Source organism: Pteronotus mesoamericanus, unplaced genomic scaffold (genome assembly GCF_021234165.1).
Source record: "Pteronotus mesoamericanus isolate MK-2021 breed Mesoamerican mustached bat unplaced genomic scaffold, CSHL_Meso_final contig_438, whole genome shotgun sequence".
NCBI classification, from domain to species: Eukaryota; Metazoa; Chordata; class Mammalia; order Chiroptera; family Mormoopidae; genus Pteronotus; species Pteronotus mesoamericanus.
In genome coordinates this window covers 1,165,197-1,193,174 of record NW_026555165.1, presented here as the reverse complement: position 1 = coordinate 1,193,174, position 27,978 = coordinate 1,165,197, and the positions used below count along the sequence as shown (strand labels likewise).

The 27,978-nt window shown below is 58.4% G+C and overlaps 2 protein-coding genes across 2 annotated transcripts in view; one reads left to right on the top strand and one right to left on the bottom strand.

The window, feature by feature from the left end:
* Positions 1 to 553: 553 nt before the first annotated feature.
* KIF7 (kinesin family member 7) lies at positions 554 to 14,848 on the top strand. The gene is made up of 18 exons (XM_054577564.1): positions 554 to 881; positions 1,117 to 1,317; positions 1,605 to 1,998; positions 2,192 to 2,711; positions 3,071 to 3,181; positions 3,631 to 3,858; positions 4,662 to 4,804; positions 5,122 to 5,237; positions 5,411 to 5,563; positions 9,295 to 9,497; positions 10,463 to 10,660; positions 11,022 to 11,147; positions 11,242 to 11,418; positions 12,072 to 12,287; positions 12,613 to 12,819; positions 13,403 to 13,601; positions 13,677 to 13,823; positions 14,025 to 14,848. Exons 1-18 carry the CDS (start codon positions 554 to 556, stop codon positions 14,360 to 14,362), a joined length of 4,005 nt encoding a protein of 1,334 aa, XP_054433539.1. The 3' UTR covers positions 14,363 to 14,848.
* Positions 14,849 to 15,475: 627 nt separating this feature from the next.
* The window catches only part of TICRR (TOPBP1 interacting checkpoint and replication regulator), a 30,601-nt gene continuing 18,098 nt past the window's right edge, over positions 15,476 to 27,978 (bottom strand). Inside the window, exons 15-23 of the mRNA XM_054577563.1 lie at positions 27,301 to 27,444; positions 22,827 to 22,917; positions 21,698 to 21,750; positions 20,989 to 20,994; positions 20,649 to 20,783; positions 19,883 to 20,040; positions 16,606 to 18,667; positions 16,362 to 16,487; positions 15,476 to 15,644 (exon numbers count right to left, since the gene is read on the bottom strand). Of these exons, the coding sequence (XP_054433538.1) occupies positions 15,532 to 15,644; positions 16,362 to 16,487; positions 16,606 to 18,667; positions 19,883 to 20,040; positions 20,649 to 20,783; positions 20,989 to 20,994; positions 21,698 to 21,750; positions 22,827 to 22,917; positions 27,301 to 27,444 (2,888 nt within the window). The 3' untranslated portion in view covers positions 15,476 to 15,531. The remainder of the gene's footprint in view (positions 15,645 to 16,361; positions 16,488 to 16,605; positions 18,668 to 19,882; positions 20,041 to 20,648; positions 20,784 to 20,988; positions 20,995 to 21,697; positions 21,751 to 22,826; positions 22,918 to 27,300; positions 27,445 to 27,978) is intronic.

Here is a 27,978-nt window from a genome sequence, read left to right as displayed (position 1 = left end):
CCTGAGACAAGCGACCACATTCCCATAACGCTTATCGTGGTGTGTTGTTAGAATTGTTCATTTCGTTGTTAGGTATTGTTGCTAATCGCTTCCGGTGCCTAATTGATAAGTTAAACTTTAGCGTAGGTGTGTATGCACAGGGACGACCTCAGTGCACACAGGGTACAGTACTGTCTGTGGTTTCAGGCATTCCCCTGGGGGCTTGGAACATATCGAAGTCTCTTGACGTTTTTTGAAGATGGTGGGGCAGGGGTGTGAGGGGACAAAGGAGGAGATCAGAACGCTCAGCTGGTGGGGGTGTGTTCTAGGAGATGCGGTCACAGGGACGCAAGCGGTGGCCGGAGGAGGCGGCAGGGCCTTTCTTTGTGACCTGTTGCTGACAGGGCGGCGTGTGGGTACCAGGCGGGGCCGAGAGGATGCTCTGAACGTTTACCTCCCTCCCCGGTGCCCCTCCCAGGCCACCTGCGGGGCGAGCCCGGCCGAGGGGCGCAGGTGCTGACGGCGGGGCCTCTCCTCTTCGCAGGGCACGGAAAGCCGTCCGTCCGCCGCCGCCATGGGGCTGGAGGCCCCGCGGCTGCCAGGGGCCGAGGAGGCCCCGGTGAGGGTGGCCCTGCGAGTCCGCCCGCTGCTGCCCAAGGAGCTGCTGCACGGGCACCAGAGCTGCCTGCGGGTGGAGCCGGCCCGCGGCCGCGTCACCCTGGGCCGGGACCGCCACTTTGGCTTCCACGTGGTGCTGGACGAGGATGCCGGGCAGGAGGCTGTGTACCAGGCCTGCGTGCAGCCCCTGCTGGAGGCTTTCTTCGAGGGCTTCAACGCCACTGTCTTCGCCTACGGGCAGACGGGCTCCGGGAAGACGTACACCATGGGGGAGGCCAGCGTGGGTGAGTGGCCCTGCCCCCCCCCCCGCCCCCGCCCACGCCGAGGGGCCGCGGTGGCGCCTGAATTTCTTCCCTCGCCCTCTTGCTGCCGTTCCCTGGCAAAGCTGGGGGTGCCAGGGGAGGGAGGGCTGTTCCCTGGACAGACCTGCATCCCCGGGCGGGAGTGCCCAGGCCAGTGCAGGAAGGGCGGGGCCTGGGGGCCAGTGGCCTCGTCGGCAGCCCTGCGGCGTCTCCCCAGCCGCCCTGCACGAGGACGAGCAGGGCGTCATCCCGCGGGTCATGGCCGAGGCCTTCAGGCTCATCGATGAGAACGACCTGCTGGACTGCCTCCTGCGCGTGTCCTACCTGGAAGTGTACAAGGAGGAGTTCCGGGACCTGCTCGAGGCGGGCACGGCCAGCCGCGACATCCAGCTTCGGGAGGGCGACCACGGGAACGTCGGTGAGGGGATCCGGGTCCCCTGCTGGCTGGGGGCGGGCTTACCTGGCTGGGAGGGACACTGAAGTGGGCAGCCCAAGCTCTGGAAAGTTCCACGTTGGTTTCCCGCCTCCCCCGACTCTGATGTATGGACTTCTGCACCCAGAGTGAGGGGCTTTGCGGGGGGGGGCGGGGCGCGGGGGGGCTGGAGCCCCGCAGCCCAAGCCAGCGTGGGCAGCGGCTCCAGGCCCGGGGAAGGGGCCCCCGAGGCAGGAGAGCTGCAGAGGGCTCCCTGCCTCGTGTGCCCGCAGTGCTGTGCGGGGTGAAGGAGGTGGACGTGGAGGGCCTGGACGAGGTGCTGAGCCTTCTGGAGATGGGCAACGCCGCGCGGCACACGGGGGCCACACACCTCAACCGCCTGTCCAGCCGCTCACACACGGTCTTCACCGTGACCCTGGAGCAGCGGGGGCGCGCGCCCAGCCGCCTGCCACGCCCCGCTGCGGGCCAGCTTCTCGTCTCCAAGTTCCACTTCGTGGACCTGGCCGGCTCTGAGCGGGTGCTCAAGACCGGCAGCACCGGCGAGCGCCTCAAGGAGAGCATCCAGATCAACAGCAGCCTCCTGGCCCTGGGCAACGTCATCAGCGCCCTGGGCGACCCCCAGCGCCGAGGCAGCCACATCCCCTACCGGGACTCCAAGATCACCCGGTGAGCCCACGGGAGAAGGGGCCGCGAGGGCTCCCAGGTGGCCGCTGGGATGGAGCTGGGGCGGCGCAGGGGAGGGGCCCCCCTCCGGCTTCTGGGGGCACAGCTGTGCAGTCCAAGCCTGAGGCCCAATGTGGGGTCGGGCTGCGGGTCCTGGCGCACGGGGGTCCCTGATGCATCTGCCTGGCGTCCTCAGGATCCTCAAAGACTCGCTGGGCGGGAACGCCAAGACGGTGATGATCGCCTGCGTCAGCCCTTCCTCCTCTGACTTTGACGAGACCCTCAACACCCTCAACTACGCCAGCCGCGCTCAGAACATCTGCAACCGTCCCACCGTCAACTGGCGGCCGGAGGCCGAGCGGGCGCCCGAGGAGGCGGCCGGGGCACGGGGTCCCCCGCGGCACCGCTCAGAGACGCGCATCATCCACCGCGGCCGGCGCGGCCCGGGCCCCACCGCCGCCCCCGCTGTGGCCGCCGCCCGCCTGGGCGCCGAGTGCGCGCGCTACCGGGCCCGCACCGACGCCGCCTACAGCCTCCTGCGCGAACTGCAGGCCGAGCCCGGGCTGCCCGGCGCCGCCGCTCGCAAGGTGCGCGACTGGCTGTGCGAGGTCGAGGGCGAGCGCAGCGGCCTGAGCTCCGCCTCGGGGCCCGACAGCGGCATCGAGAGCGCGTCGGCCGCGGAGGAGCAGGCCGCGCAGGGGCCTGGCGGCAGAAAGGTGGCCAAGGACCAGGTGTGCCCTGGGCAGGGGGAGGAGGAGGTCTTCAGACATCCAGCCTTTGGCAGGGCCCCTTGGGGGTTCAGAGCTGGCGGCCTTGGTCCTCTCTGTAACGCCCTCCAGCCTCGGGCGCGCTCTCCGCACAGGCAAAACGGATGACGTTCGTGTTTGCCTCCTGGGGGTCGCGTAGTAACACAGGCCACCCCCTGACGAGGGCTCAGGATGTGGTTTGCAGAGGTCGCCCATGTGGCTTGCAGAGGGGACTGTAGGCAGGGCTTGGGGCACCGCCAGCAGCGCAGAGGGCAAGCCCAGGTGTCCTGCTCGCTCCTGGCCCTGAAGCCTGCTGCCCTGCCCCCTAGGAAGGCGAGGGGGCGCTGCTGGCCCTGCAGAGCCAGGTGGCCCGGCTGGAGGAGGAGAACCGGGACTTCCTGGCTGCCCTGGAGGACGCCATGGAGCAGTACAAGCTGCAGGTGGGTGCCAGTGAGCGCGATTCCCAGACAAGAGGGGAGCAGCCAGGGCGGGTCCCCGCGGGGCAGGGTGACGGGGGCTTGCACGCACGGGCAGAACGGTGGGTAGGGTCCGGAGTGAGGGTGGCAGGCGGGACTGGAAGGGCAGCAGGCCGGGGCGCTGCAGCCAGACCCTTCTTTGGTCCGGAGGTAACTGGGTCAGCACAGCTCCTGGCGCCCTCTGGTGGTGGTGGTCGGCATGGACGTGGAGGGCTGGCAGGGCGGGATGGGAGCTGGAGCCCCAGCGAGTTTGTGTGCTGGGGGGTGGGTGGTCAGAAGTGTTTGGCCCCCTCAGGGTCAGCCCAGCGGCAGTGGGTGGCCTCAGACCTGTTCTCCATTCTCCTGCCCTTCTCCCCGGATGCACCCCCTCCCCGATCATCGTCCCCCTTCAGCACCAGGACCGTGTCTTACAGAGCGACCGTCTGCGTGAGCAGCAGGAGGAGATGGCGGAGCTGCGGCTGCGGCTGGAGCTGGTGCGGCCAGGCTGGGGGGCCCCCGGGCTCCTGCAGGGCCTGCCTCCTGGGTCCTTTGTGCCCCGGCCTCACACAGCGCCCCTGGCAGGTGCCCATAGCCACGTGCTGGGCACGGTGCCCCCTGCGTGCCTTCCAGGAGACGGAGTCGGCCCTGAGCACTGGGGAGAGGTGAGGAGGCGGCTGGAACGCTGGGGGCTGCTGGGCCTGTTGGACTGGCAGGCACGGGCGGGGGGTTGGGGGGCAAGGCTGGAGAGCGTCCCTCGCCCCAGGCTTCCGTGGGACCAGCTGTGAGTGCCTTTTCCTGTGTCCCTAGAGGAGGGGCCAAGATTTGGGTGACCAGGGGGCCCCTCAGAAGGTCGGTGTGATTGGGCACCTCTGGTGTAACTGGAGATTGCTTGGGGCTTCCAGCACTGGTCGGGGAGCTCGCACACCTCCAGAGACGGGGAGCTCATCACTCTGAGGCCACGCCCTCTTTCTCTGGATGCCTCTCTTTGCAAGTTCACTTTCCCATGAGCCCTGATCTCCCTGAGCCCGGCCTCCTGCCTCTGGTTCTGTCACGTGGGGCCTTTTGGACAGAGGCTGTGCCTGCACACCTGTCCGAAAGCTCTGGGTCGCCTCAGCGCTCAAGCCCAGAGGGGTGAGGGGAGGGAAGCCTGGGTTTGGCAGGAGTCGGTGCTGCAGCCACCGTTCTGGCCGGGCGCTCGGAGCAAGATAAGACTCAGGTGCAGGTGACCTGTGTACAAGATGGCAGTGGCAGATTGTCACCTGAGAGCATCGGGTGCTGTGGGAGCCAGCAAGGGGGAGCGTGGGGGAGTTGCCTCCCGCTCTGACTCAGTGTCATCGAGCTGGACCCTGAAGGTGGGGTGGGGCCTGAGGTAGGGGTGCAGGTGGCCCCACAGCCTTGGTGACGGGAATGGCCCACAGAGGAGGCCCTGCAGGGTTCCCGTCCTGAAACCCTGGCACTCCTCCAGCAGGTGACAAATGGCATGGAGACGGGAGCCAAGCTGCTGGCAGAGGAGGACAGGCTGGGAAGGGGCTCCTCAGCTTCATCAGAGGAGGAAGAGGAGGGGGAGAGGGAGGAGCAGCCGCCCAGGCCGACCCTGCACCTGCGCAGGTGAGTGGGGCCCCCGGCGGACCCGGCAAGCACCGGGCTGGCAGAACCCTGTGGTCTTGGCACCCTCGCACACGTCGCCCCTGCCAGCCCTGGGGAGAGAGCGGACGGGCGGGCCAGCCTCCAAGGCGGTCCTTGGTGCCCCAGCTCCCCTGCACCCCTAAGCATGGCCCCGGCCTCAGGGTTCATCTGGGCCGACGGGCTCTGTTGATGGTGGCAGGGAAGGCTGGGGACCCGCCGCCCCCTTCCCTCTGGCCTGGGTGGCGGCTGAGCTAGGACAGGGCGGGGCGGGGGTACAGACGCCTGCCTCTGCCCCCCAGAAACGGGATCAGCAAGTGGAACCAGAGGGTGGGCCCTGGCCCAGGGAGTCCGCCAAGCAGGAAGGACCCAGAGCTTCGCCTTGAGGAGCTGGGTGCAGCCACCTCGGAGCCCAGAGGTGAGCGGTGACCGTGGTGGGGTGCAGAGAGGACCCCGAGCCCTCCTCCCTCCGTGGTCCTGCTGGGCCACTCTGGACAGTCCACCGTCCTCCTTGGGCGCCCTCCGCCCAGCGCTCTCCTGCCTCCCCCGCCGTCAGGCAGCGCAGCAGCCTTGACCGCTGGCCTTTCACAGTGGCTCCGGGGAGCAAGGCCCAGGCCCGGCCCCGCCAGGACCCCGCCGCCACAGCCTCCGAGTGGCGGCTGGCCCAGGCCCAGCAGAAGATCCGGGAACTGGCCATCAACATCCGCATGAAGGAGGAGCTCATCGGCGAGCTGGTGCGCACAGGTGAGCGGTGGGCGTCGGGTGTCCTCTGCCCGGCGGGCCGGACGGCCAGGGTGTGATGCCCCGCTCAGCCTCTTGTCGCTGTGTGACCTTGAGCAAGGAGGATAACCCTTCTGTGCCTCAGATTTCTCACCCCCAAGATGGCGACAATAATTGTACCTGCTTCACAGAGTGGTTCTGAGGGTGAAGAGTGAAGTCAGGCGCAGTGACTAGACTAGTTCCCGGGAGGCGCGCCTGTCCCCGCTGTCGGTCAGGTGCCTGCTGGGGGGGCGCACGGCCTTGGTCCTGGGGGGCACTCTCCCCAAGTCATGCCATTTTCCTGGTGATGTGTGTGACCGGAGGGGATGATTTTAGGAGGTGACCAGTTGAACTGTTTAATCGCTATGAGCTTATTGTAAAATGCATTATAAAAAGTTTCAGATAAATGAGAGGAGAGACTGGCATAGTGAGTCCCTGTTTACACATCACCAAGATTCATTTTTCAGACTTTTTCCACCTTCGTTTCATTGCTGAGATATGTGCTGTTTAATTAAGTTTATTGGAGTAGCATTGGTTAATAACATTACATAAGTTTCAAGAGCACAATTTAATGCTACAGCAATTTGCAGCTTTTCTCATATCATGGCACATAAACTACTGAAATTGTGCGGCACACCAAAAACATGTATTTTGCCGATCTGATAAAAAAATAGGTTATAATTTGGATTCATTCACACCGGACGGCTATTGTTATGTTGGCTGTTGTCATTTTTTAATTTGACGATCTAAGGGAAAAGAGGTCAATGCCCCAGACTAAATGGTCGGGGACTGCATGTTTTTAAAATCCCTGCGGCGCACCAGTGAAAATCGCTGCTACGCCTCATTGTCTGAATGTTGCCTTGTGTGCTCAACACCCAAAGTCGAGTCTCCTTCTGTCGCCCTGTATTTGACTCTCTTCATCTTCCCCCACCCTCTCCCCTCCCGGTGGTTGCTTTCCGTTTTATCTGCCACATGTGAGTGAAAGCCTGTGGTTCTTGTCCTTTTCTGTTGTAACAAATGGCGGTATTTCATCACTTGTGAGGGCTGAGGAGTATTGCGTTATATCTGTACCGTTACCGCAGTGCATATGTGTGCATGCGTGTCCTTTAGTAACTGTCCATTGACAGATGCTCTGGTTGTCTCCGTGGCTGGGCCACCGTGAGTAATGCCACAGTGAACATAGGGGTGCCTGTATCTTTCTGAGATAAATGTTTTCGACTTTTATGATCCTCCGAAGAGGGGTTGCTGGGTCACATGGAAGCTCTATTCTTCATTTTTTGAGGCACCTCCACACTGTTTTCCGTAGCGGCTGCACCAGTTTGCACTCCCACCAGCAGTGAGCAAGGGTTCCTTTTTCTCCACACCCTCCCCGATACTTTCTGTCCCTTGCCTTGTTGGTAACAGCCGTTCTAATACACATAAGGTGGTATCTCAGGGTAGTTTTGATTTGCATTTCATTAATAGCTAGTAAAGTTAAGCATCTTTTCATATGTCCATCGGCCCCGTTTGTCTTGTAGGGAGAAGCGTGTGTTCAGCTCCTTTGCTCATTTTTCAATTGGATTGTTTGTTTGCTCTTGAGTTGCATGAGTTCTTTATATGTTTTGGATATTAACCCCTTGTCGGAGGTGGTGTTGCAGACACCATCTCCCATTTGGCTGGTTGCATTTTTGTTTTGTTGGAGGTTTCTTTTGCTGTGCAGAAGCTTTTTCGTGTGGTATAGTCCCGTTCATTCATTATTCGCCTTTACTTCTTCTGTCTTTGTGGTCAAATTCATAACACGTTCTTTATGACCAAGGTCTGTAAGTTTAATATCTATGCTTTCTTCTGTGTAATTTATTGCTTCAGTTTTCGTATTTAGGTCTTTGATCCATTTTGAGTTAATTTTTATACATGGGGACAAACAATAGTCTAGTTTCATTCTTTTGCATGTGGCTTTCCAATTTTCCTAGAAGTATTTATTGAAGAGGCTTTTTTTCCCCTCCATTGTGTTTTGCCTCCTTTGTCAAAAATGATTTGCCCATACACATGTGGTTTTATTTCTGGGCTCCCAGTCCCAGTCCATCAGTCTGTGCGTCTGTTTTGCTGCCCATACCATGCTGTTTTGATTATCGTAGCTCTGTAGTATAACTATTTGAAGTCAAGTCGTGTGATACCTCTGGCTCTGTGCTTTTTTTCTCAGGATTGCTTTGGCTATTCGGGGTTTTTCGTGTATGCATACAAATCTGATGATTGTTTTGTTCTATCTCTCTAAAAAATGCCATTGGGATTGTGATGGAGAATTGCATTAAATCTGTACATTGCTTTGGGTAGTATGAGCATTTTAACTATGCTGATTCTTCCAGTCTGTGAACACAGACTGTCTTTCCATTTCATTGTGTGTTTTTTAATGTTTTAAACAATGCTTTGCAGCGTTCAGTATATAGGTCCTTCACATCCTTTGTTAACTTTATTCCTAAGAATTTCATTCTTTTGGTTGTAATTGTGAAAGCAATTGTTTTTTTTTTTTTTAGTTTTTTCCCTGAAGTTTCATTTTTAGTCTATTGGAAAGCAGAAGGTTCTTGTGCATTGATTTTGTATCCTGCAATTTTACTGTACTTGTTTATTGTTTCTAATAGATTTTTGGTGGTGTCTTCAGGGTTTTCTATGTATAGAATCATGTCATCTGCAAAAGGTGATGCTTTTACTTCTTCCTTCCCCGTTGGAATGCCTTTTATTTCTTTCTCTTGCCTGATTGCTCTGGCTTGGACTTTCAGAACTAGGTGAGGTCAGAGTGGTGAGAGAAGACATACCTGTCTTGTTCCTGATCTTAGAGCAAGACTTTCAGTTTTTCACCATCGCGTGTGATATTAGCTGAGGGTTTGTTATATCTGGCCTTTATTATGTTGAGGTGCTTTCCTTCTGTACCCATTTTATTGAGTGATGTATGTTGTATCTTAAATGCTTTTTCAGCATCTAACGATAGGGTCATATGACTTTTGTCCTTTCTTTTGTTAATATGCTGTATTACGTTGATCGATGTGCAGATGTTGACCCATCCTTCTGACCCTGGAATGAATCCCACTTGATCGTGTTATATTCTTTTTTTAATGTGTTGTTATATTTGACTTGCTAGTATTTTGTTTAGGATTTTATGCATCTGAATTCGTCAGCAACATTGGTCTATAGCTTCTTTTGTGTGTTATCCTTGCCAGGTTTTGGTATCAGGGTTATGTCGGCCTCATACGATGTGTTAAGAGTTGCCTCCTCTTCAGTTTTGGTGGGGGCGTTTGAGGAGAGGTTCACATCTTCTTGAGCTGTTTGGTAGAAACACTGCTTATTGAAGAGGCTCTCCTCTCTCCAGTGATTCTTTGTGGCTCCTGTGTTGGACGTTGGTTGCCTGTGTACTTATGGGTCTTTCCCGGACACTCCATTCTGCCCCATTCGCCTGTGTGCATGTTTCCTGCCACACCAGGCTGTTCTGATGACTACCTTTGTGGCATAGTGTGAACTCTGATTTTTTTCTTTCTTTCCCATTGTGGAGGGGAGGCAGGAAGTGTGATGCCTTTTCTCGGGGACACTGCTCTGCCCGCTTAGGCTCCAGGCTACAGTGCGGCGGCTGCAGCCCCACGCCTCCTGCCCTCGTGCACACAGAGCCACAGCGGGCCCCGGACTGCATGTCCTCATGGGGCGGCGGCCTGGGCTGACGTGCCCCCTCTTCCCCGCCCCCCGGGCTCCAGGGAAGGCGGCCCAGGCCCTGAACCGCCAGCACAGCCAGCGCATCCGCGAGCTGGAGCAGGAGGCGGAGCGCGTGCGGGCCGAGCTGAGCGAAGGCCAGCGGCAGCTGCGGGAGCTCGAGGGCCGGGAGCCCCAGGACGCGGGCGAGCGGTCGCAGCTCCAGGAGTTCCGCAGGAGGGTTGCCGCCGCCCAGAGCCAGGTGCAGGTCAGTGTGCGGCCGCCCAGGCGGGGGCTCCGGGGCCCGGGCTCGCTGTGGAACCTGTGGGTGCTCGGCCCTCCAGCTGGACCCCGGCTGCTGGTGCTGCCGCCCTGCTGGCCTCCCGGGCCGAGGCCGCTGTAGTAGCCATCCCTCCAGGGGTCAGCTCACCGAAGGCAGCAGAGGCAGGGAGGCGGGCCCTGCCTGCAGCCCACCTGGGAGGCCACGGAGGGGCGAGTGGAGGGTGGGCATCGTCCAAGGAAAATTGACCCTCGTGCAGCCTCCCCGCCCGCATCCACCCGTCTGTTCTTCCTGCACCCTGTTCCCTTGCCTCTGCGCCCTGTCCTCCCTCTGTCTCCTCATCAGCCTGTGTCCTCTGATCCACCTGTCAGGTGATGTGACCCACTGTCCATTTACCCTTTCACCCTTTTGTCTTTCTATTCCCTGTCATCGATCTGTGCGCTGTCTGTGCATCTTTAATGGTCCACCTTCCTGCCCACCCTCCTGTCCGTCCATCCTTGCAGCCGGCCACCCACTGTTGCTTCCTTCTTTGCTCAGGTCAGGCGTCCGGGACACGACACAGTAGAGTGGTCGAGGGTGCGGGCTCTGGAACTGGCGTGTCGGGGTTTGAATCCCAGCTCTGCTGTTTCCTAGCTGTGTGTCCTTGGTCAAGTTCCCTAACCTCTCTGTGCCTCAGTTTCCTGCTGTTACCTGGAGCTAACAATAACCACCCTCGTTGGCAGGATCCTTAGGGCCGTCTAACAGAGCACTCAGTACAGTGCTGGGCGGGCGGTGAGCGTCTGCACACCTCCCTCCTGCTGTCTTCTGTTTGTATTATCGGGTGTTTATCTGCTGGCTCTCCCTTCCGTCTGTCCCTCCATCCGGTCACCTGCTTTCAGGCCTGCGTGCCCTGTTGAGTGCTGGGCTCGCGCCATCCCTGGCACGTGGTCCAGTGGAGGCTATGCTGGTCGCAGGTGCTGAAGGAGAAGAAGCAGGCGACGGAGCGGCTGGCGTCACTGTCCGCCCAAAGCGAGAAGCGGCTACAGGAGCTCGAGAGGAACGTGCGGCTCATGCGGCAGCAGCAGGCGCAGCTGCAGAGGCGGCTTCGTGAGGAGACGGAGCAGAAGCGGCGCCTGGAGACGGAGATGAGCAAGCGGCAGCACCGCGTCAAGGTTGGGCTCTCAGCTGGGCGTGTGCCCCATGTCCTGGCTGCTCACAGCCGTGTGGCCTCCTCCAGCAGGCTACTCAGCCTCTCTTGTTCTCCCCTGCAAGTTGAGGGGAGTGACAGGAAGGTCAAGGCCAGGGTGAGGATTCCGTGAACTCAGTGCGATGAGCGCTCTGAGGCAGTGGGCGCCTCACTGTAGGAGCTGATCAGTGTTTGCTTCCGTTTGCTGCTCCCCAGCGAGACGTAGGGGCGTGAGGCTAGGGACGCTGTGCAGGGCCCTGTCGGGAGGGGCAGGTGCCCCTGTGGGCCTCCAGCTGGAGGCAGGCACACGCAGCCCCGCCTCGAGCCTCTCCCCTGTGTGCCCCCAGGAGCTGGAGCTGAAGCACGAGCAGCAGCAGAAGATCCTGAGGATCAAGACAGAGGAGATCGCGGCCTTCCAGAGGAAGCGGCGCAGCGGCAGCAGCGGCTCCGTGGTCAGCCTGGAGCAGCAGCAGGTGGGCACACGGAGGCACCCGCTGCCGCCCCGGGGGGCCGCCCGCGGTGAGCGTGAGCCCGAGCGCCCACCCTGCTTCCCCCACGGTCCCTCAGAAGATCGAGGAGCAGAAGAAGTGGCTGGACCAGGAGATTGAGAAGGTGCTGCAGCAGCGGCGGGCGCTGGAGGAGCTGGGCGAGGAGCTGCGCAAGCGCGAGGCCATCCTGGCCAAGAAGGAGGCCCTGGTGCAGGAGAAGACGGGGCTGGAGAGCAAGCGCCTGCGGTCCAGCCAGGTGGGCGCCCTCCCTGCAGCTTCAGATGTGTGGGCGGAACCTCTCCCAGTGTCCTCCGCACCGTTTGTTTCCCCTCGTCCACGCCGGCTCTGGCTCGGCGCGGGCGGGAGAGGCGGGTGGTCTGTGGCCCAGAGACAGAGCCCTCACTGGCACGGAGGCTGAAAGGCCTGGCCGCCCCTGGCTCCACGGGGCTTCATGGGCTCCCTCGGGAATGGGACGCTTCTGAGCCTAACGTAGCTGTGAGGACTCCAGGGCGCATGCCAGACACAAAACCCGAGCCTGTCCCAGCGGCGGGTACTCAGGTGGCACTCGGAAGTTGGGAGGGGTCGGGGTGCTGCCAGATTCTCCGAATGTGCCACTTCCTCCGTCTCCAGGCTCCCAGAAAGGTCTTTGGGGTTTGGCCACTAATTTCCCGTAATTCCCGTCACAGACCCAAGGCATCTCAGGGACAGGCCACCACCCCATGCTGCCCTGTCCTCGGGAGGGGTGCCTTGTCCTCTGCTTGTCTGCCCCCTCCTCCCAGACAGCTTCTGGGGCCCCCAGTGCTCGAGCGGCTGTAGGGCCGAGCGCCTCAGCGAGCCCTCAGCCTCCTCTGTGCCCGCGGGCCGTCTGTTGCTGGAGAGGCCGGGGCCTGACGCCCGGTGCTGCCCCAGGCCCTCACCGAGGACATCGTGCGCGTGTCCAGCCGGCTGGAGCACCTGGAGAAGGAGCTGTCCGAGAAGAGCGGGCAGCTGCGGCAGGGCAGCGCCCAGAGCCAGCAGCAGATCCGCGGGGAGATCGACGCCCTGCGCCAGGAGAAGGACTCGCTGCTGAAGCAGCGCCTGGAGATCGACGGCAAGCTGAGGCAGGGCAGCCTGCTGTCACCTGAGGTACCTGTGCTGGGCCCCCTGGGGGCGTGTGCCCGAAGGGCAGCGCTGGAGCCCCTTGCCTGGGACGCGGGGGCCGGCCCGGCCGCCCGCCCCATTCCCTTCTTGGAGTCCGGGCTCCGTGTCCTGCGCTGCACGGACCGCCGGCCTGACAGCTCAGCTCCTGGGTGGGAACGAGAGTTGGGACCCCATCCATATGCCCCCCAGCAGCCCCGCCAGGCCTTCCCTTCCGTGTAGGGGGTCTGAGCTCCCCGGGTGCAGATCACTCCCCACACACCCTGGGGTCAGGCTGTGACAGCTCAAATGTGGCTCGCCCCCGCCCCCGCAGGAGGAGCGGACGCTCTTCCAGCTGGATGAGGCCATCGAGGCCCTGGACGCCGCCATCGAGTACAAGAACGAGGCCATCACGTGCCGCCAGCGGGTGCTGCGGGCCTCGGCCTCCCTGCTGTCCCAGTGCGAGATGGACCTCATGGCCAAGCTCAGCTACCTCTCGTCCGCGGAGACCAGAGCCCTCCTCTGCAAGTACTTCGACAAGGTGGGCCGCCCGGGACTCAGGGCTGCCTCCACCTCCCCCACCTCCCGCTCTGATGGGCCCCTTCGGAACGGCCTTGGTCCCCATCAGCGGTTCTCAACCAGGATGCATTTGCTGGCCCAGGGGACGTGTTGTCATGTCTGGAAATCCACACTCTTGGTTGTCACAGCTGGAGGGGTAGAGGCCAGGGATGCTGCTAAACATCCTACAGCGCACAGGATGGGCCCCTCAACAGAAGGTGGCCCGGCCCAAACTGTCAGTAGTACCGAGGCTGAGAAATCCGGCCTCTGCGAATCCACACAGCTTGAGGCTCAGCCTAGAAGCTTCTCACTGGGTGACTGGTGAGGAGCCTGGGGCAGGGGAGGCAGGTGACACCCCTGCTGAGAGCTAACTTGCACCTGTAAATCGCTGCCTGGGACACTGTTGAGAAGGCATCCGAGGGCCGAGGGCCAAGTCCGGGCTCATCCGGAGGGCCCGTGACACCAGCCATGGGGCGGGGCTGGCCTGTCTGTCCCCGGGGGGGCGAGCGGGGCGGGGGTGGTGGTGGTGGTGGTGCCTGGGATCTGAGCCCAGCGGCCTCGCACAGGTGGTGACGCTCCGGGAGGAGCAGCACCAGCAACAGGTGGCCTTCTCGGAGCTGGAGATGCAGCTGGAGGAGCAGCAGAGGCTGGTGTACTGGCTGGAGGCGGCCCTGGAGCGGCAGCGCCTGGAGACGGACCGCCAGCTGACCCAGCAGCAGAAGGAGCACGAGCGGAGCCTGCAGCTGCTCCTGCAGCAGAGCCGAGGTGAGGCCCAGCCCGCCGCCCCGCACCGCCCTGCCCCGGCCGACCTGCCCCCCACTCTGTGCGTGTCCCCTCTAGACCACCCTGGGGAAGGGCTGGCCGACAGCAGGAGGCAGTATGAGGCCAGGATCCAGGCTCTGGAGAGGGAGCTGGGCCGCCAGGTGTGGGCGAACCAGGAACTGAAGCAGAAGCTGAGCGGTGCGGGCGCGGCGGGCCCGAGCAGGGGTGAGCCTGGCCCGAGCCCCGCCCGCCTTGCTGCCTCCAGTTTGCACACCCTGGTCTGGGGAGAGGGCAGCAGCCGCCCTGACCGCAGCTTTCCAGGGGTGGTTTCCCACGCTGCTTGCTGTGCTGGGGCCTGGGACGCTGGGACCAAGGAGGGCGCTGCCGCCCCTACTCCTGACGAGGATGTCGCCGCCTCTGTGGCAGGTGGGGAGAAGAAGCCCCTGTGCCCTGGGAATGAGGACGAGCTGCGCCCAGCACCCGAGTCTCTGGAGCAGGCCCCCCTCGCGGACGGTGCCCCCCGGGCCCGGGAGGAGGTACGGGACCTGGTCCGCGCCCCACTCCCGCTGACCTGGAAGCGCTCCAGCCTGAGTGGCGAGGAGCAGGGGTCCCCGGAGGAGCTGCGGCAGCGGGAGGCCCCGGAGCGGGCGCTGCCTGGCGGGGAGGGGTGTCTGCCCTGGCACGTGGGGCCCTTGGCCAGACCGCGGCGGGAGCTGCGGAGGGCCAGCCCGGGGATGATCGACGTCAGGAGGAACCCCCTGTAGGCCCGGGGCAGAGCCGGCCGTGGGGGGAGGCCCCGCGCCTGATGAAGGCACAGTGCGGACACGGTCTGCGAAGGAGCCCTCACAGACCTGGTCCTCCAGATCCGTCGGCCCCGACCAACTGGGCTCAATTTTGGTTTTTAAAGCAGATTCCCAGCACCCCTTCCTTTAGGCTGCGGCACGGATGGCCGCCTTTGGCTGCGACATGTTTCGGAAGGACAGTTGTGGTCTTGAGTCTGTGCACCACTTGCTCTGCGGTGCCACTGAGGCTGGTCACAGAATGGCTGGGGGTCTAACGGTCTTAGTGTATGTACATGGTGGGTTAGAAGCAGCACATGTTTAGAACTTTGTATAACCATTTTCTAATAAATGAGAACCTCTGGAGAGATGGGAATTTGCACCTTAAGTTTGATCGGCAATAGTAGGAAGCAGGTCTGGGAACCAACAGGCCTGGAAGTCACTCAGGGACCAGGGGACAGTTGCAGATTGGCCCCTTCCCAGGACTCACCGGCAGGCCGGCCCAGCTCAATTTGGTGAGTCTCCCCACAGATGGCGAGGACTGCGCCAGGACTGGCTCTCGGGCACCAAGCGGGCCATGGTCACGCGACCCTCAGGCTGGGCCTTACACAGCGAGGCGCCGGACGCTGAGCGGCGGGAGATAGCTTTATTGTCACATTAAGTGTGAAACGTTTATCCTGCCGCCTGCCTGTCTCAGGGTCCCAGCCTTAACTGCAGCTTCACAAGGGACCCACTTCACAGGAGAGGTAGTGTCACCCGGTCTTGGCACGGTCACAGTCAGGGTGGGGCTGGAGTGGGACCCTGGTCTTGCAGGCCCTTGTCTGGCTCCAGGCTTCCAGGCTGCCTCTGAGGTACAGCAACAGGTGCCACACCCCCCAACCAGGGGCAGGGGCAGGGGTCCCTCTGCCCGTGGGGTGACCCTGCCTCCATCTTTCCAACGCACCCAGTTTCAGGAAGCCCCACTCACCCCGCTCCGTGCAGCCAGCCCGGCTCAGGCAACCCGCGCCTCTGGCCGAGGAGTCCCCCGGGGGTGCGCCCGCGGCGCCGGGCACGCCCAGAGGAGCGCTCCCCGGGCACTTCTGCCAGGGAGGCGGGGGCTCTGGACAGGCGCTGTAGTGTCTGTGGTTGCAAGTCCCCTGGTGGTGCCGCCCGCACTAGCTGATCAGTTTCTTCCGTGAGTAAGTTCTGCTGATGGGCCGTCGCTTGGAAAAGGCTCTGCTGAAAGGCGAGTCCTCGGACGTCGGGAGGAACACGTCCGTGTCCTCATCTGGAAGAGGCAGGCACGGGGGGGGGGAGGATGAGGGCACAGCCCAGGGAATGGCTAGGACTGCAGGCGGCGCACAGGAACATCGTTCTCTTCCCTGCAAGCTGTCGTCCACACTTTCCGCAAAGTTTGACCATTTGTACGGTCGTTTTGACTAAGGTCTGCGGGGTTTTATGCCATCTTGCCTGCTGCCTGTCATGGCCTTGAGGGAAGAGACCCACTGAAGGGCCCCCTCCTGCACTCCCCTTACGATCTAGAAGGACGCCCTCTAGCCCGTGCAGTTCACAGGCTCAACCCAGCTTTCTCCCAGGCGGGGCGGTGGAGGGGGTCCTGCAGCCTCCCTAAAGGGCTAACAGCGACAGGCCTGCCGGACGGGACACACGGATCATGTGGAGGAAGTCGCTGGCTCTGACACTCTTCAGAGCCCAGGGACTATGCTGTGTGCCCCCTCCGCCACCACCTTTGAGAACCTCAGGGTTTTGGTAGGACCCTGTGGGGTTTCAGTGCAGATGCGCAGAGGTTCTAATGTGGTACTTCCCTGGGTGGGGGCGTGGGGGGCACAGCGCACGTCGCTGCAGGGACAGAGCCGCCTGTCCCATCGAACAGTCCCCACGACGCCTCCCAAATCCCCCTGCCTGGCAGCCCTGAGCTGGCTCCAGGGAGCCCCCACAGGATGCAGGTCCGACCTCAGTAAAAGTCCCCGGGACCCACGCGCGGTACCTGTGGCGTCTTTGCGCTGCGAGGAGCACGTCTTCCCTGGGAACAGCAGCGGGGACTGGGTCAGCGCCTGGAGCCCGCTGGCGGACAGGCAGCTGCGCAGGGCGCAGCCGGGTGGCGGGGTGGCACCTGCAGAACGGCACGCGGTCAGCGCTGCCCTCCAGCTGCCCAGGCCCCCAGCAGCAGCGGCGGCAGCAGGAGCAGCAGTGCCCCCAGCCTCCCGCCCAGGCTCGGCCGGCAGACTCACCTGAAACCAGCGCCTCGTCGTCCCCCGTGGTGGGCACCGGCTGCGCTTCTGTCCTCGGGCACCTCTCCTCGCTCTGACTGACTGCGGAGTCTCCTCTCGGCTTGTCACAGACCCTCTTGGCCTCACACTCAGCTTCTTCCTGGGCAGAAAGTAGTCTCTTCCTGGGACCCGACCCGAACTGCCCCCACGAGAAGGTCTCCTCGGCCTTAGAAGCACTGCCTGCAGGAGGTGACTGGTCTGGCAGCTGACACACCCCCTCAAGCTCAAACTCCCCCAGGAGTGGAGACTTGCTGACGGCGAGTTCGAGGCCTGGCTCCTTGCCCTCCGGGCGGGGCAGCGGCCCACCAGCCACCAGGTCTGCGGCGCCCAGGCCACAGTGCGTCGCCCGCTTCCTGCGGGGCCAGTCCTTGATCGTGTCGGGAGTTGCCTTCCCGCTGTGCTTGGGGGACGGTGTCCAAGGAACCCCAACGTCCGTCTGAAACGGGCTGGGGGTGCTGTGGGTCGGGGTGCAGGACTGACAGATGTAGGTTTGTCCGCCACTCTTGCTGGGGCTGCTGTGCGCAGGGCGGAGGCAGGGGGGTGACGTGTAGGTGGCATCGAGTTTGCAGGGCTTGCTGCTCCTGGGCACGCCGAGGCCAGGGGGCGCGCTCTGGGCCCTCAGGGGCTCGGCTTCCGACCACCGAGGGCTGCTGTCTCTCTTTTTAATCCGGACCTTGGGCACGCCGGAAGCTTGCATCTCCAGCTCCACCTCGTAGGTCTGCGCCTCGGCAGGGGCCCCTGAGAGCAGGGTGGGGGCAGGTGCTGGGTGCCGCCCCCTGTGGCTGCCCCGGCGCAGGGCGCAGGGCGGTGTCGGGGGACAGCTGGGCCCACGGAGAGGAGGAGACAGGGGCTCCCCCAGGGGAGATGGAGGCCTCTCATCGGCACCCACCGTCCTCAGCCGTGCACCTCTGCCCAAGGGAGAAGGGCAGTCTTTCTGGTCCCTGGCACCGTGGTGCTCTGCTCCTTCCAGGAGGGTGAGGTGCTCTGTGTCGCTGCTGAAGCCAGGCCCAGGGTCGCGGTGCCTTTGGGGCGACTGAGGGGAGGAGGGGTCCACGTCCTCCAGGTGTGTGCTAGTGTTGGTGACGGCAGCCGGGCTGTCCGCGGCACCACCTGCAGGAGCAGCCGAGGTTTGAGGCTCGCTCTTGGGGAAGCTGCCCTCCAGATCAGAGGTCCCTTTGTCCCTTCTCCCGATCTGCCAAGGGGGCAGGCCAGGCGTGGCGTCAGAGCCAGCTCTCTGAGAGGTTCGAGGGGGAGCCGAAGGGGTGGGACGGGAGAGAGGTGGGGCGGCGCTGGGCAGTGTCTGGGGCGCTCTCCACTCCAGTTCTCCAGGGGCAGGGGGCCCTGCCAGAGGTTTTCCACGTGGACTCCGGCAAACGTGGCACACAGGAGAGAGCGGAGGTTCCTTTGGAGGAACAGGCGGGGAAAGCGTCATGGGTGTGTCCCCAGGTCTCTCCGGGGTCCTGACAGCTCTGACCTTCCGTTTCTGTGCTGGCTTCTCGTCTTGAGCGCCTCGAGGGGTGTGGGGACATTGGTGTTTCTGGTTGGGAGGCGTGCCCACGAGGGTTGTGTCCCTTCGCACCCCTGCCGCAGCTGTTCCGGGGGACGACCCGAGAGAGGCTCCCCTGGGAGTCAGATGCCCAGGCCTGTGCTTGCCGGTGGCCAGCCGGGAGGGGCTTCCCGGACTGCAGGTCACGGCAGGTGGCCAGGCAGAATTCTGCCGAAACCCAAGGGGCTGGCCCCGTGGCCTCGTGGGAGTTCTGGGCGTCTTCCCGTGTGGAGAGGCACCGCTTTCCGGCCGGGGACGTCCTTTCTGTGCAGGGAGTTTTGGTGGAGAAGGTAGATCGCAGCCAAGTGCCGGGGAATCGTGAAAGGACAGGAAGAGCGCCTGCCGCGCAGGGGTCTGGGCCGCAGGGGGCCTCTGCGGCCTCTCAGGGGTGCAGGGCAGGCTCTGCGGTGTGCGAGGGACCCTTCCGGGCGCAGCCGCGGGAGAGCCGGGAGGCGTCCAGGACCTCTTCCTTGGAGTCTGGGAAGAAGAGTGCTCATGTCAGTGCTTGAACCTCATGCCGCGTGTTCCCTCGCGGCTTTAGTGACCTCCAAGACGAGGAGGAGGGCAAGTGGGAGACTCGCAGCCGGCCACCAGAGCGAGCTCCACACGGACACGCTCCCACGTCCCCAGCAGGGCTCCGTTTTACTCGGCCACTTTTTCTAGCCCCGAGAACAGTATCCAATCGGAGTCTGTTTCTCTAAGATAATTTGCGTAACGCAGCCACGCTGTTCCCCGCCCCCTCCTGCTTCACTCCACCACACGCACGGCTCGCCTTCCCCTCACTTTGACGTCTCTAGTCTTTGCCTGAGGCGGGTCTAGGTGCCACATCACCTGCTGGTCACCCACATCTAACAGGCGATGACGGAGCCCCTACTGTGCACCAGGCAGTGACTGTGTGAGTGTGGTGGGGGGTGTGGGACAGACAGACACAGACTCGACGCCGCAAAGGCAATGTCCCGGGAAGCACTGTCTCCCAACTAGAGCTGCCTTTGGGGCGCTGACCTTGAGCTGGTTCAGAGAGCCCCCCATTCCAACCTCTGCAATGGAGACTCCGCACCCCACCCCGTTCCCCTGTCATTCATGCCTATGGTAGGGATTCGGGAGTAAATACAATATACAGGTGATGTCTTGTAGAACTGTACACCTGAAGTCTAATTTCATTAAGCAATGTCATCCCAATAAATTCAATAATAATAAAGGTCCAGGTGCAGCCGGGTGAGGACTGGGAAGACACTGCAGGGGGCGCCCCCGCAAGGCCAGGAGTGTCCGGCGCACTCTGTGCGCTTCTCTTGCTGACCTGCCTGGCCTCCCCCTCCCTCCTCTCTGATTTCTCCGCATCTCTGCGCCTCTCTCACATCACTTGGAACCTCTGCCTCATCGCGTCTCTGTCGCACCTGCCTGATCTCCCGTACTTGTCTCTCGGATCCCTGTTCGATTGCTCTCTCACTCTCTTCTCTCTGATCCCGGCTTGAGATCACAGACTGCTCTTCTGTTGGTGATCTCTGCCTCCCTCCCTTCTCTGGCAAATGTTTCTCTACCCGGGTCTCTCCTCTCTCTCCTCCCTGACCTCTGTCTCCCAGTTTTCCCTCTCTAACCTCCAGGCCTAGAGACTCTAGGCTGGACTAGTGTGGGAGGTTGGCAGGTGGCCCCTTTCTCCAGAGCCGCCACCGAGGCATGATAGACATTTCCTACCTGATAGTCTGTTGCCATCTCAGAAGCCAGTTTTTTTCTGGAAGTCTTTTTCATCTGAGCTGAGCCCTTTTCTGAGGGACTGACGATCTGAGACACTGCCCCGAACAGAAGTGTCTTTGGAGATTGAATACTTGGGATGGTAGAATATTCTCTTTGATCTGCAAGTCAAAAACATTGACAATATTTACATCTTTTTCAACTTCCGCCCTCTCAACGTGAATTCAACAGCCAGCCCATACAAAAGCAGAAGACAATCATTATTGAGAAGAACTAGTGGGAAAATTCCACCTGATGATGTTAGCAGCTACTGCCTACCTCTTCAGTTTTACTGACTGCAGTTAACGCCATCTCCTGTGCTAGGAAATGTAGGCAACTAAAATAAATTTAATTTGTAATGTAAAAACACAGTGCTGATGATCCAAGGTAACGATGCATGAAGAAGTAAAGGATGTACAGACAGATACCATCTTCCACCTGGGACACGTGTGTGTAGGATTTGACCACAAGTGGGAAATCATAGGTAAATTCCTCTTCGGTGAATGTATGATCAGAAGAGTGTGGAGGACCAGCTGCAAGAATCCCTAGGTATGATCCTGATAAGATGCTGGATCGTCCAGTGGGCCATCACCTTGAACCTCAGATGTGTATGTGAGGTCTACTTCTTCAATGTGCAGAAACAAAAGGACAGGTTTCATACTTCTTTTCCCAAAAATCCTCCCGCCGGAGTTAGTGTGAAGTGCTGTAGGGCAGTGGTGGAGGAAATTACCTGGCTTGTTCTGCTGAAACGACCGAGCTCTCTGCACAGCCCGCGACTTCGGCAGAGGCACAGCATAGAAGGGGCCAGAATCTGTCCTGCTGAATGACAGTTGCTTGATTCGAGGACTTCTTCTCAGACTGATTTCTGCAAAACCAAAGTCACACTTAGTAACCAGGGAGAAACACAAGCCTGCCGTTTCCCACGTACAAAAGGGGTAAAATTTATGTAACACCACATACAGGATATAAATTTGACTTAATTGTTGTTTACACTTCTTCATTGTTGTAACAAAGATAGTGTTGGCAGGTGGCCCCTGCAAGGTGCCAAAAACCCCACCGACCCACTCAACCTTCACCTCCAGAGCTGCCACTGGGAAGCACGACATGCGGTAGAAAACGCGTGTGAAAGTACAGTGACTTTTGCAAAAAAAAGAAAGTCTTAAATTTATAAACGATAGCTTTCATGTGTACATTACACATATTTGTATAGAATATCACCTGTAAGAACATTGTTAAAGATAAAATGTTATTAATAGAGTAAATGTTCTGAGTTACGGGATTACCAAGCTATCATTAAAATTTTGGCTTCCCTGCCCTGGCCGGCCTGTGAACCAGTGGGTCGCTGGTCCAGCCAATTCCCAGTCAGGGCACAGGCCTGGGTTGCAGCCAGGTCCCCAGCAGGGGACGCGCAAGAGGCAGCCACACATTGATGTTTCTCTCCCTCTTTCTGCCTCCCTTTTCTTCTATAAAAATAAATGAATACAACTTTTACAAAATAAAATAAAAAATAAAAATAAAATTTTGGCTTCTCTATACTTTGATTTTTCTACAATAAACAAATTTCTTGATTAAAAATAAAGCTAGTTTTTGGAAACTCTGACATACACACTTTTTAAGGAGGCCATTCACCAGTCAGCATCATGGGGGGGCGCGGGGCGGGGCCGTCATGTGTCTGCGGCGCCTTCGGACACAGGGAGCAGGAGCACAGGTACAGCAAGGGCACCGAGGCCCGCAGGTTACACACAGAACCCCAAACCCCACAACAAACACAGGGAATACCTTTTTCTGGGGACTCTTCAACAACTTCAATATCAGGACCAGGATCAGAGGATCTGGGGGAATAAAAAGCACAAGGATTATTCAGAATCACTAATAATTAATTCACAGTTAACACACATTAAAGAGATACAGCCACTCACCCCACAAGGTAAGAGACCACCGAGTTTGAGAACACCCGTGCGGCACTCTCAGACATCACTGTGAAGAGTTAGAACAGCTTTTACTTGTAACATCTTGTAGACAGACATGCCCACGTGTGGGAAATCCTTACACCAATGATGACAACACGGAGACTTGACAAGCTGCAGTGGGCGTGCCCCTCCCCAGTCTCCCCTCAGTCCGGCACAGCTGAGCCCTCTGCTAGGTGTGTGAGGCCCCTGCCTGGGTTGTGAGCCAGATCCCCAGTAGGGGGCGCTTGAGAGGCAACCACACATTAATGTTGCTCTCCCTCTCTTTCTCCCTCCCCCTCTCAAGTAAATAAAGTCTTAAATTAAAAAAAAAAAAAAAAAAAGTGGAGAGAAGGGACAGCCTGGCTGGGACCCAGGACCCGGGGGATGGGCTGGGGGGCTCCGGAACTTCCTTTTTGCTTTATAGACCCCAGAGTGGGTGCTGAGGAACTGACATGGGAACACACCAAGAAGTCAGACCAAAACTGCCCCCGGGAACGCTGGCGCTCTCGTCAGAGGAGCAAAGGGGCGGTCAAGCAAGACAGGAACTTTAAGGCAAGACCTGCCCCGCCCCAAGCAGTCACTGCGGGACCCTGGGCCCTGCCAGCCCAGGAAGGCAGGGTCAGAGCCCCCAGCCTTGCCTGGCCCCCTTGAAGGCTCCCTCCTTCCCCATGTCAGCACGTGAACAGATTTTAAAATTGTACCAATATCCATTCAGGAAGATATTAGTAAAAACAAAAGGGTGAGCTACTGATACATGCAAGAATGTGGGTGACCTTCGAGACAACCACGGCAGGGGAGTGAGGCCAGGTGAGGCCGGGACAGAGCGCCTCCTGCAGCCCCCAGAGGGCCCAGAGAATGCTCTTCGGTTGCAGGGAATGCAGTTAAGATGGTCCCGGAGCTCGTGAGGAGGTAAGAGAGCTGTCTGGTGTACCGAGGAGCTGCACAGGGACGTCACTCACCTGCCCTTGACCTGTCTGTGCAGCAGCCTCCGGGACACCTGCTTGTGCTCCGGAGTCTCGGCCACACGGCGCGTCAGCAGCCTGTGGTGACCTGAAATGGGAGCAATACGCGCTTTACCTCTCCAGAAGCGGCAGCAAGGCCGGGGACGAGCATGGCCTGCTCTGTGGCTTGTGACATAGCTGGAGGGGACCTCAGCGTCTCTGGGCTCAGCTCTGACCGTAGGGCTCAATGTAACAGCTTATCTCCACTGTTAGAGGTTACGTAATAAGCCCACGTAACACGTTGTGAAATTTTCATAAAATAAGCAGCCCTGAGGAATGGACTGTGCTCACTTAGTAGGGCTAAGTACAATGAAATAAAAAGTGTGAAAATGCTGATACGCCATGTGAATGCTAAAATACTTAAGATCCACCTGGTGGGCACATGCTCCCCGCAGAGTGGGGAGCCAGCTACACAGGGGGCGCGAAGGACTAGAAAGGGGAGCGCCGTCAGCTGGCCCGTGCCGCGAGGGCCTCCGGAAACTCTCCCCTCCTGGAAGGGCCCAACCAGCGTTTCCAGACTCTGGAAATGAACCAATCTGCAACAATACACGGATTAGTTATCCCACAAAACTGGCTACATCTCAGTAAGAATAGCAAGCTTTGTGGAACCCTAACCCGCCCCGGTGTCCTCATCCCCCAGGGAACCAAGGCAACCGTGAGAACCAGCTGTGGGCAGTCAGAGCAAACCAACAGCCCGGCAGCGTCTGGGTGGCGCACACCTGCCCAGGAGCCCCCACGCCCCACGTGTCCCCAGACCACCGTCACCGTTTGGCCCGCCTGATGCCGCCTGGGGAGTGCATCTCTATTCAACCTGACTGGGAACTCGCCCAGGGCAAACGACCTCCTCCCAGGGAGCATCTGCCGAAAACCAGCAACTGGGAGAGGAAGAGCTGCCCGAAGCGGTGAAATGCGTGAGGCAAAGGACAAGCTGACGGAAAGGATAAAGGGGAAGGGGAGAGGGCGGCGTGCACGGGGACTCTGTGAACCCCCGAGTGCTAGCAGGTGGGCAGCTGGGCTGAAGGAAAGCGAGACCCAACCACAGGCCTCTCCAGATGCTCGCTTGCTCCAAAGACACAAAGAGGTTGCAAGTAAAAGAAGAGAAAAAGATACTTTGTACAAATAAGTGTTGGGGTGGCTACATTATTGTCAGATCAAAGTATAAAAAGGTTACAAAAGACAAAGCAGGACTTCATATATCCATAATAAGTTCAATCGGTCCAAGTAAATAGTAACCATGTACACATTCTAACAGCTACAAAATGTATTAAAGCAAACACTGAAGAGAGAAACAGGTCAGCAATAGCAGTGGGGGACTTGAACACCCTACTTTCATACTTTCGGTGTGGACAGGGTAGTTGAAGAGACCAGCAAGGACACAGAAGGCTGGGACAGCACCTTAAACCGACAAGGCCGAAAGGACCCTTCCAGACCTCTGTCCCCACAGAGCAGAGCACACATTCCCCGCAAGCACACAGGCAACGGAATGTTCTCTATGACGGGGCCAATGCTAGGCCACAAAACAAGTCTCAATAAACTAAAAAAACCTGAAATCATAAATTATTTTTTCCAACCACAATGGAATGAAATTAGAAATCACTAACAGAAGGAAATTTGCGAAACTCACAACAATGAGGGGGAACCCCCCAAAACCCTGGAATTACCTTCTGGAGGGAACCCCCCAAAACCCTGGAATTACCTTCTGGAGGGTAGGCCCCTTGTAGGGCGGGCTGCCCCCACTAGGCGAGTGTTCCAGGAACCCACCAGTATCAGTGCGCCAGCCGGCGTTGCTGCAAGAGGCACTGTTGGGCTTCAGTGAATTTTTTGAAGACCCCTTGAACGTGTTCGCCCGTTTCACGGTGGGTGATTTAGGAGCGCACCTGCCCACACCACGCCGAGTGTTCAGCAGGGTTTGACCAAAAACAGCATGACCTCCGTGCCCCACCCCCCTATTCACCCAGTCTCTCCCCAAGTGACTATTTTCCTCCCGAGGTTAAAGTCCTCAAAGGGAATCAGTTTGCCGATGTGGAAGAGGTGAACAAAAAACGGCAGAAGCGCTACAAGGCATCAAAATCAATGAGTTCAAAAACTATTTTGAGCAGTGGAAAAAATGCTTTGATAGCTGTATTGCATCAGATGGAGAGTCCTTTGAAGGAGACTAAAGTTTAAACATGTAAGAATAAATACACAATTTTTTACAAATAAATTCCAGGGGTTTTTTGGGGTCCCCTCCTGTATGTGGAAATTAACGTACTCCTCAATAACCAATGGCCCAAAGAAAGATTGCGTCAGGAATAAATGAGATTGAGAATGGAAAAACTAATGGAGAAAAATCTATGAAACCAGAAGTTGGTTCTTTGAAAAAATTAATAATTCACAAAACTTTGGCTAGACTGACCAAGGGAAGACGCAAAAGAGGCAAGAAAGTTAAGAATACTACACCCACCAGGAGAGGGGGAGGGGCCGTAGCCGCCAGCCCCCAGGAACAAGGGCTGTAAGGCAGCAGGCCCCGCCTCAGGCCGCGCCCCGGACGGTCCGTGCCTGCTGGGAACCGGGTCCCACGGCAGGAGTGTAAGGAGCCTGCCTCTTCCCAAAACCACGCCTCCACCCCCACGGGCAGTGTCTGCCACGAAATTGGCCCTGGTGCCAAAAAGTTCAGGCCACTGCAAGGGACACGGAAAGCAGCTGAGGGGGCCAAACGAGCCACCCTCTGAAATGGACAGACTCCTAGAAAGACAAGAGACATCTGGAAACCAACACAGGAAGAACCAGGAAATCTGAACACGCCTGCCTGTTAGAAGCCAAACAGGAAATTCGTTTTCAAAAAAGTTCTCACCAAGAAATGCCCAGGACTAGAATGGCTTCACTGCTGAATTCTACCTAACATTTAAAAAGAACGAACACCCTAACATCCACAGGCGGGTGAGTGTAGACCAGGCGCCGAGACAATTCAATAAGGAGAAAGGAGCCTTTTCAACAAGCGGGGCTGGGACAGCTGCACAGCCACGTGCCGAAGGGTGGGGTCGGACGCCGGTCTCACGGAAACGCAAAAACGGACTCGAAGTGAATCCAAGGCCTCAGTGTAAGAGCTGACCTGTAAGACGTGGATTACGTAATGGTCTTTTAGCTCTGATACCAAAAGTACAAGCAACAGCAAAAACTGCTACACTGGATAAACTGGACTTCATCAAAGTCCACCTCGCAGTTTGGAATAAAATATTTGCAAGTCACAGATCTGGTAATTCTCTAGAATACATAAAGAACTCATACTTCAGCTGTAAAAGACAAGCCCGTTCAAAAAACAGGCAAAAATTTGAACAGACATTTCTCCAAAGAAAATACACAGATAGCCAGTGAACACATGAAAAGATGCTGAACATCAGTTGTTGGGAAAATGCAATTCTTTACCACAATCAGATACAACCAGATACACTCCCCCTGAAAAAGGGAGAATCAAAATGGGACAATAAGAGGCGGTGGCGAGGGTGCGGGGACATGGGAACCCTCAGACACTGCGGGCGGGTGGGCGTGCGAGACGGTGCGGCCACTCTGGCGAACAGTTGGGTAAATCCTCCAAAAGTTAAACATGGAGTTACCCTACGACCCAGCGATTCCGTTTCTAGCCATCTGCCTGAGAGGTAAAAACGTGCGTATACAAATTCTTGTACGTGAATGTCGATAGCAGCGCTATTCACAACAGAGAAAAAGTAGAAACACAGATGTCCACCAGTTGAGGAATGGATAAATAAAATCTAATGTATCCATACAATGTTTGCTGGCAATAGAAAGAAAAGTACTGAGACCTCGTACAGCATAACACGCGTAAACACGGGAGACATTACACGGAGAACAGCTGCTTGCGCAGACCATGCAGTCTATGATTCCACTTGTAAGACACACCCGCAACAGGCAAATCCGCAGAAGCAGGGGGCAGGCTGGTGGCTGCCTCCAGCAGGGAGAGGCTGCCAATGCGCACAGGCTCTATGCAGAGTGACGAACATGTTCCGGAGCTAGGCAGCCGAGGGCTGCGACCTTTGCGCATATACTGAAAAGCACCGAATCCCAAACTTTAAAAGAGTTGATTTTATGGTAATAAATTATACTGCAATTATGTAAGAAGGAAAAAAAAGCAAAAAAATCCAACCTAAAATTACAAGAAAAAAAAAAAAAGACTAGAAAACCACGTAATCCTCATCCTTCATTTCTTTTTAACTGGTCTTACAAAATAGCTGCTGGCCTGCAGGGTACCTGGGGGGGAGGATGGAGGGAGAGTGGGATCGCGTTTTCATCCGAGCCTGGAGAGGCCCCCGCAGGGAAGGGTGACCAGCGCCAACCAGGGAGAGGACGGAAGCGAAAGGGGTTAATGAGCGTCTGCAATGACGCGAGTCTGGTTGGGGCCCAGGAAGCCCTCTCCCTCGGCGGCGCTGAGACGCACCTTTGGTCCCCTCGAAGCCGTCAAGCCCCTGCCCCAGGCCTTCCACAGCCGACACGGAGTGGCTCCTGGGCAGCCCCCGCTTCACCGACCGCTTCGAAGGAGACATTTCCTGGTTGAAGAGATTTCTGCGAACTTTGGTCACTTCTAAAAAAAAAAAACAAAGCCAAATAGTGTCATTAACAACCGCCCTTGTCTGGGACAGGGAAGCTATCCAAAACAGAGCGCTGCTTCGGGAAACTCTCCTACAGACCGACTACGATACTGACACTAACAGGATTTCCTTAAATGCCATACTCAGGCGGTGCATTAAAATTATTTCCTTCTACAAGTTCCATCTAGAACCCAGTATTTCAGGAATACGCGGACGGCCCAGAGCACTTACACGAGAAGCTTCACTCCCTGTGGAATGGACATAACCCTTAAGTAAGAGGTCGGCCAGTGTAAATCCTGGTCTTTTTAACGCATCCCAGTGTTACGATGACTTTTCTCACTTCAGACCTTTTTGCTGCTTTTATTTACCTCGGCCTAAGTAGTGAGAAACTGTTCCGTCTCAAAGAGCTCATTCTTCTTGAGTTTTTACTAACTCTCTGGGTCATTTTAAATTCTCTTCCTGGCCTAAGAGCACAAAAGCTGTGACCATTTAGACTCAAAGTTAGGGAAAAAGGCAGAAGAGTCATG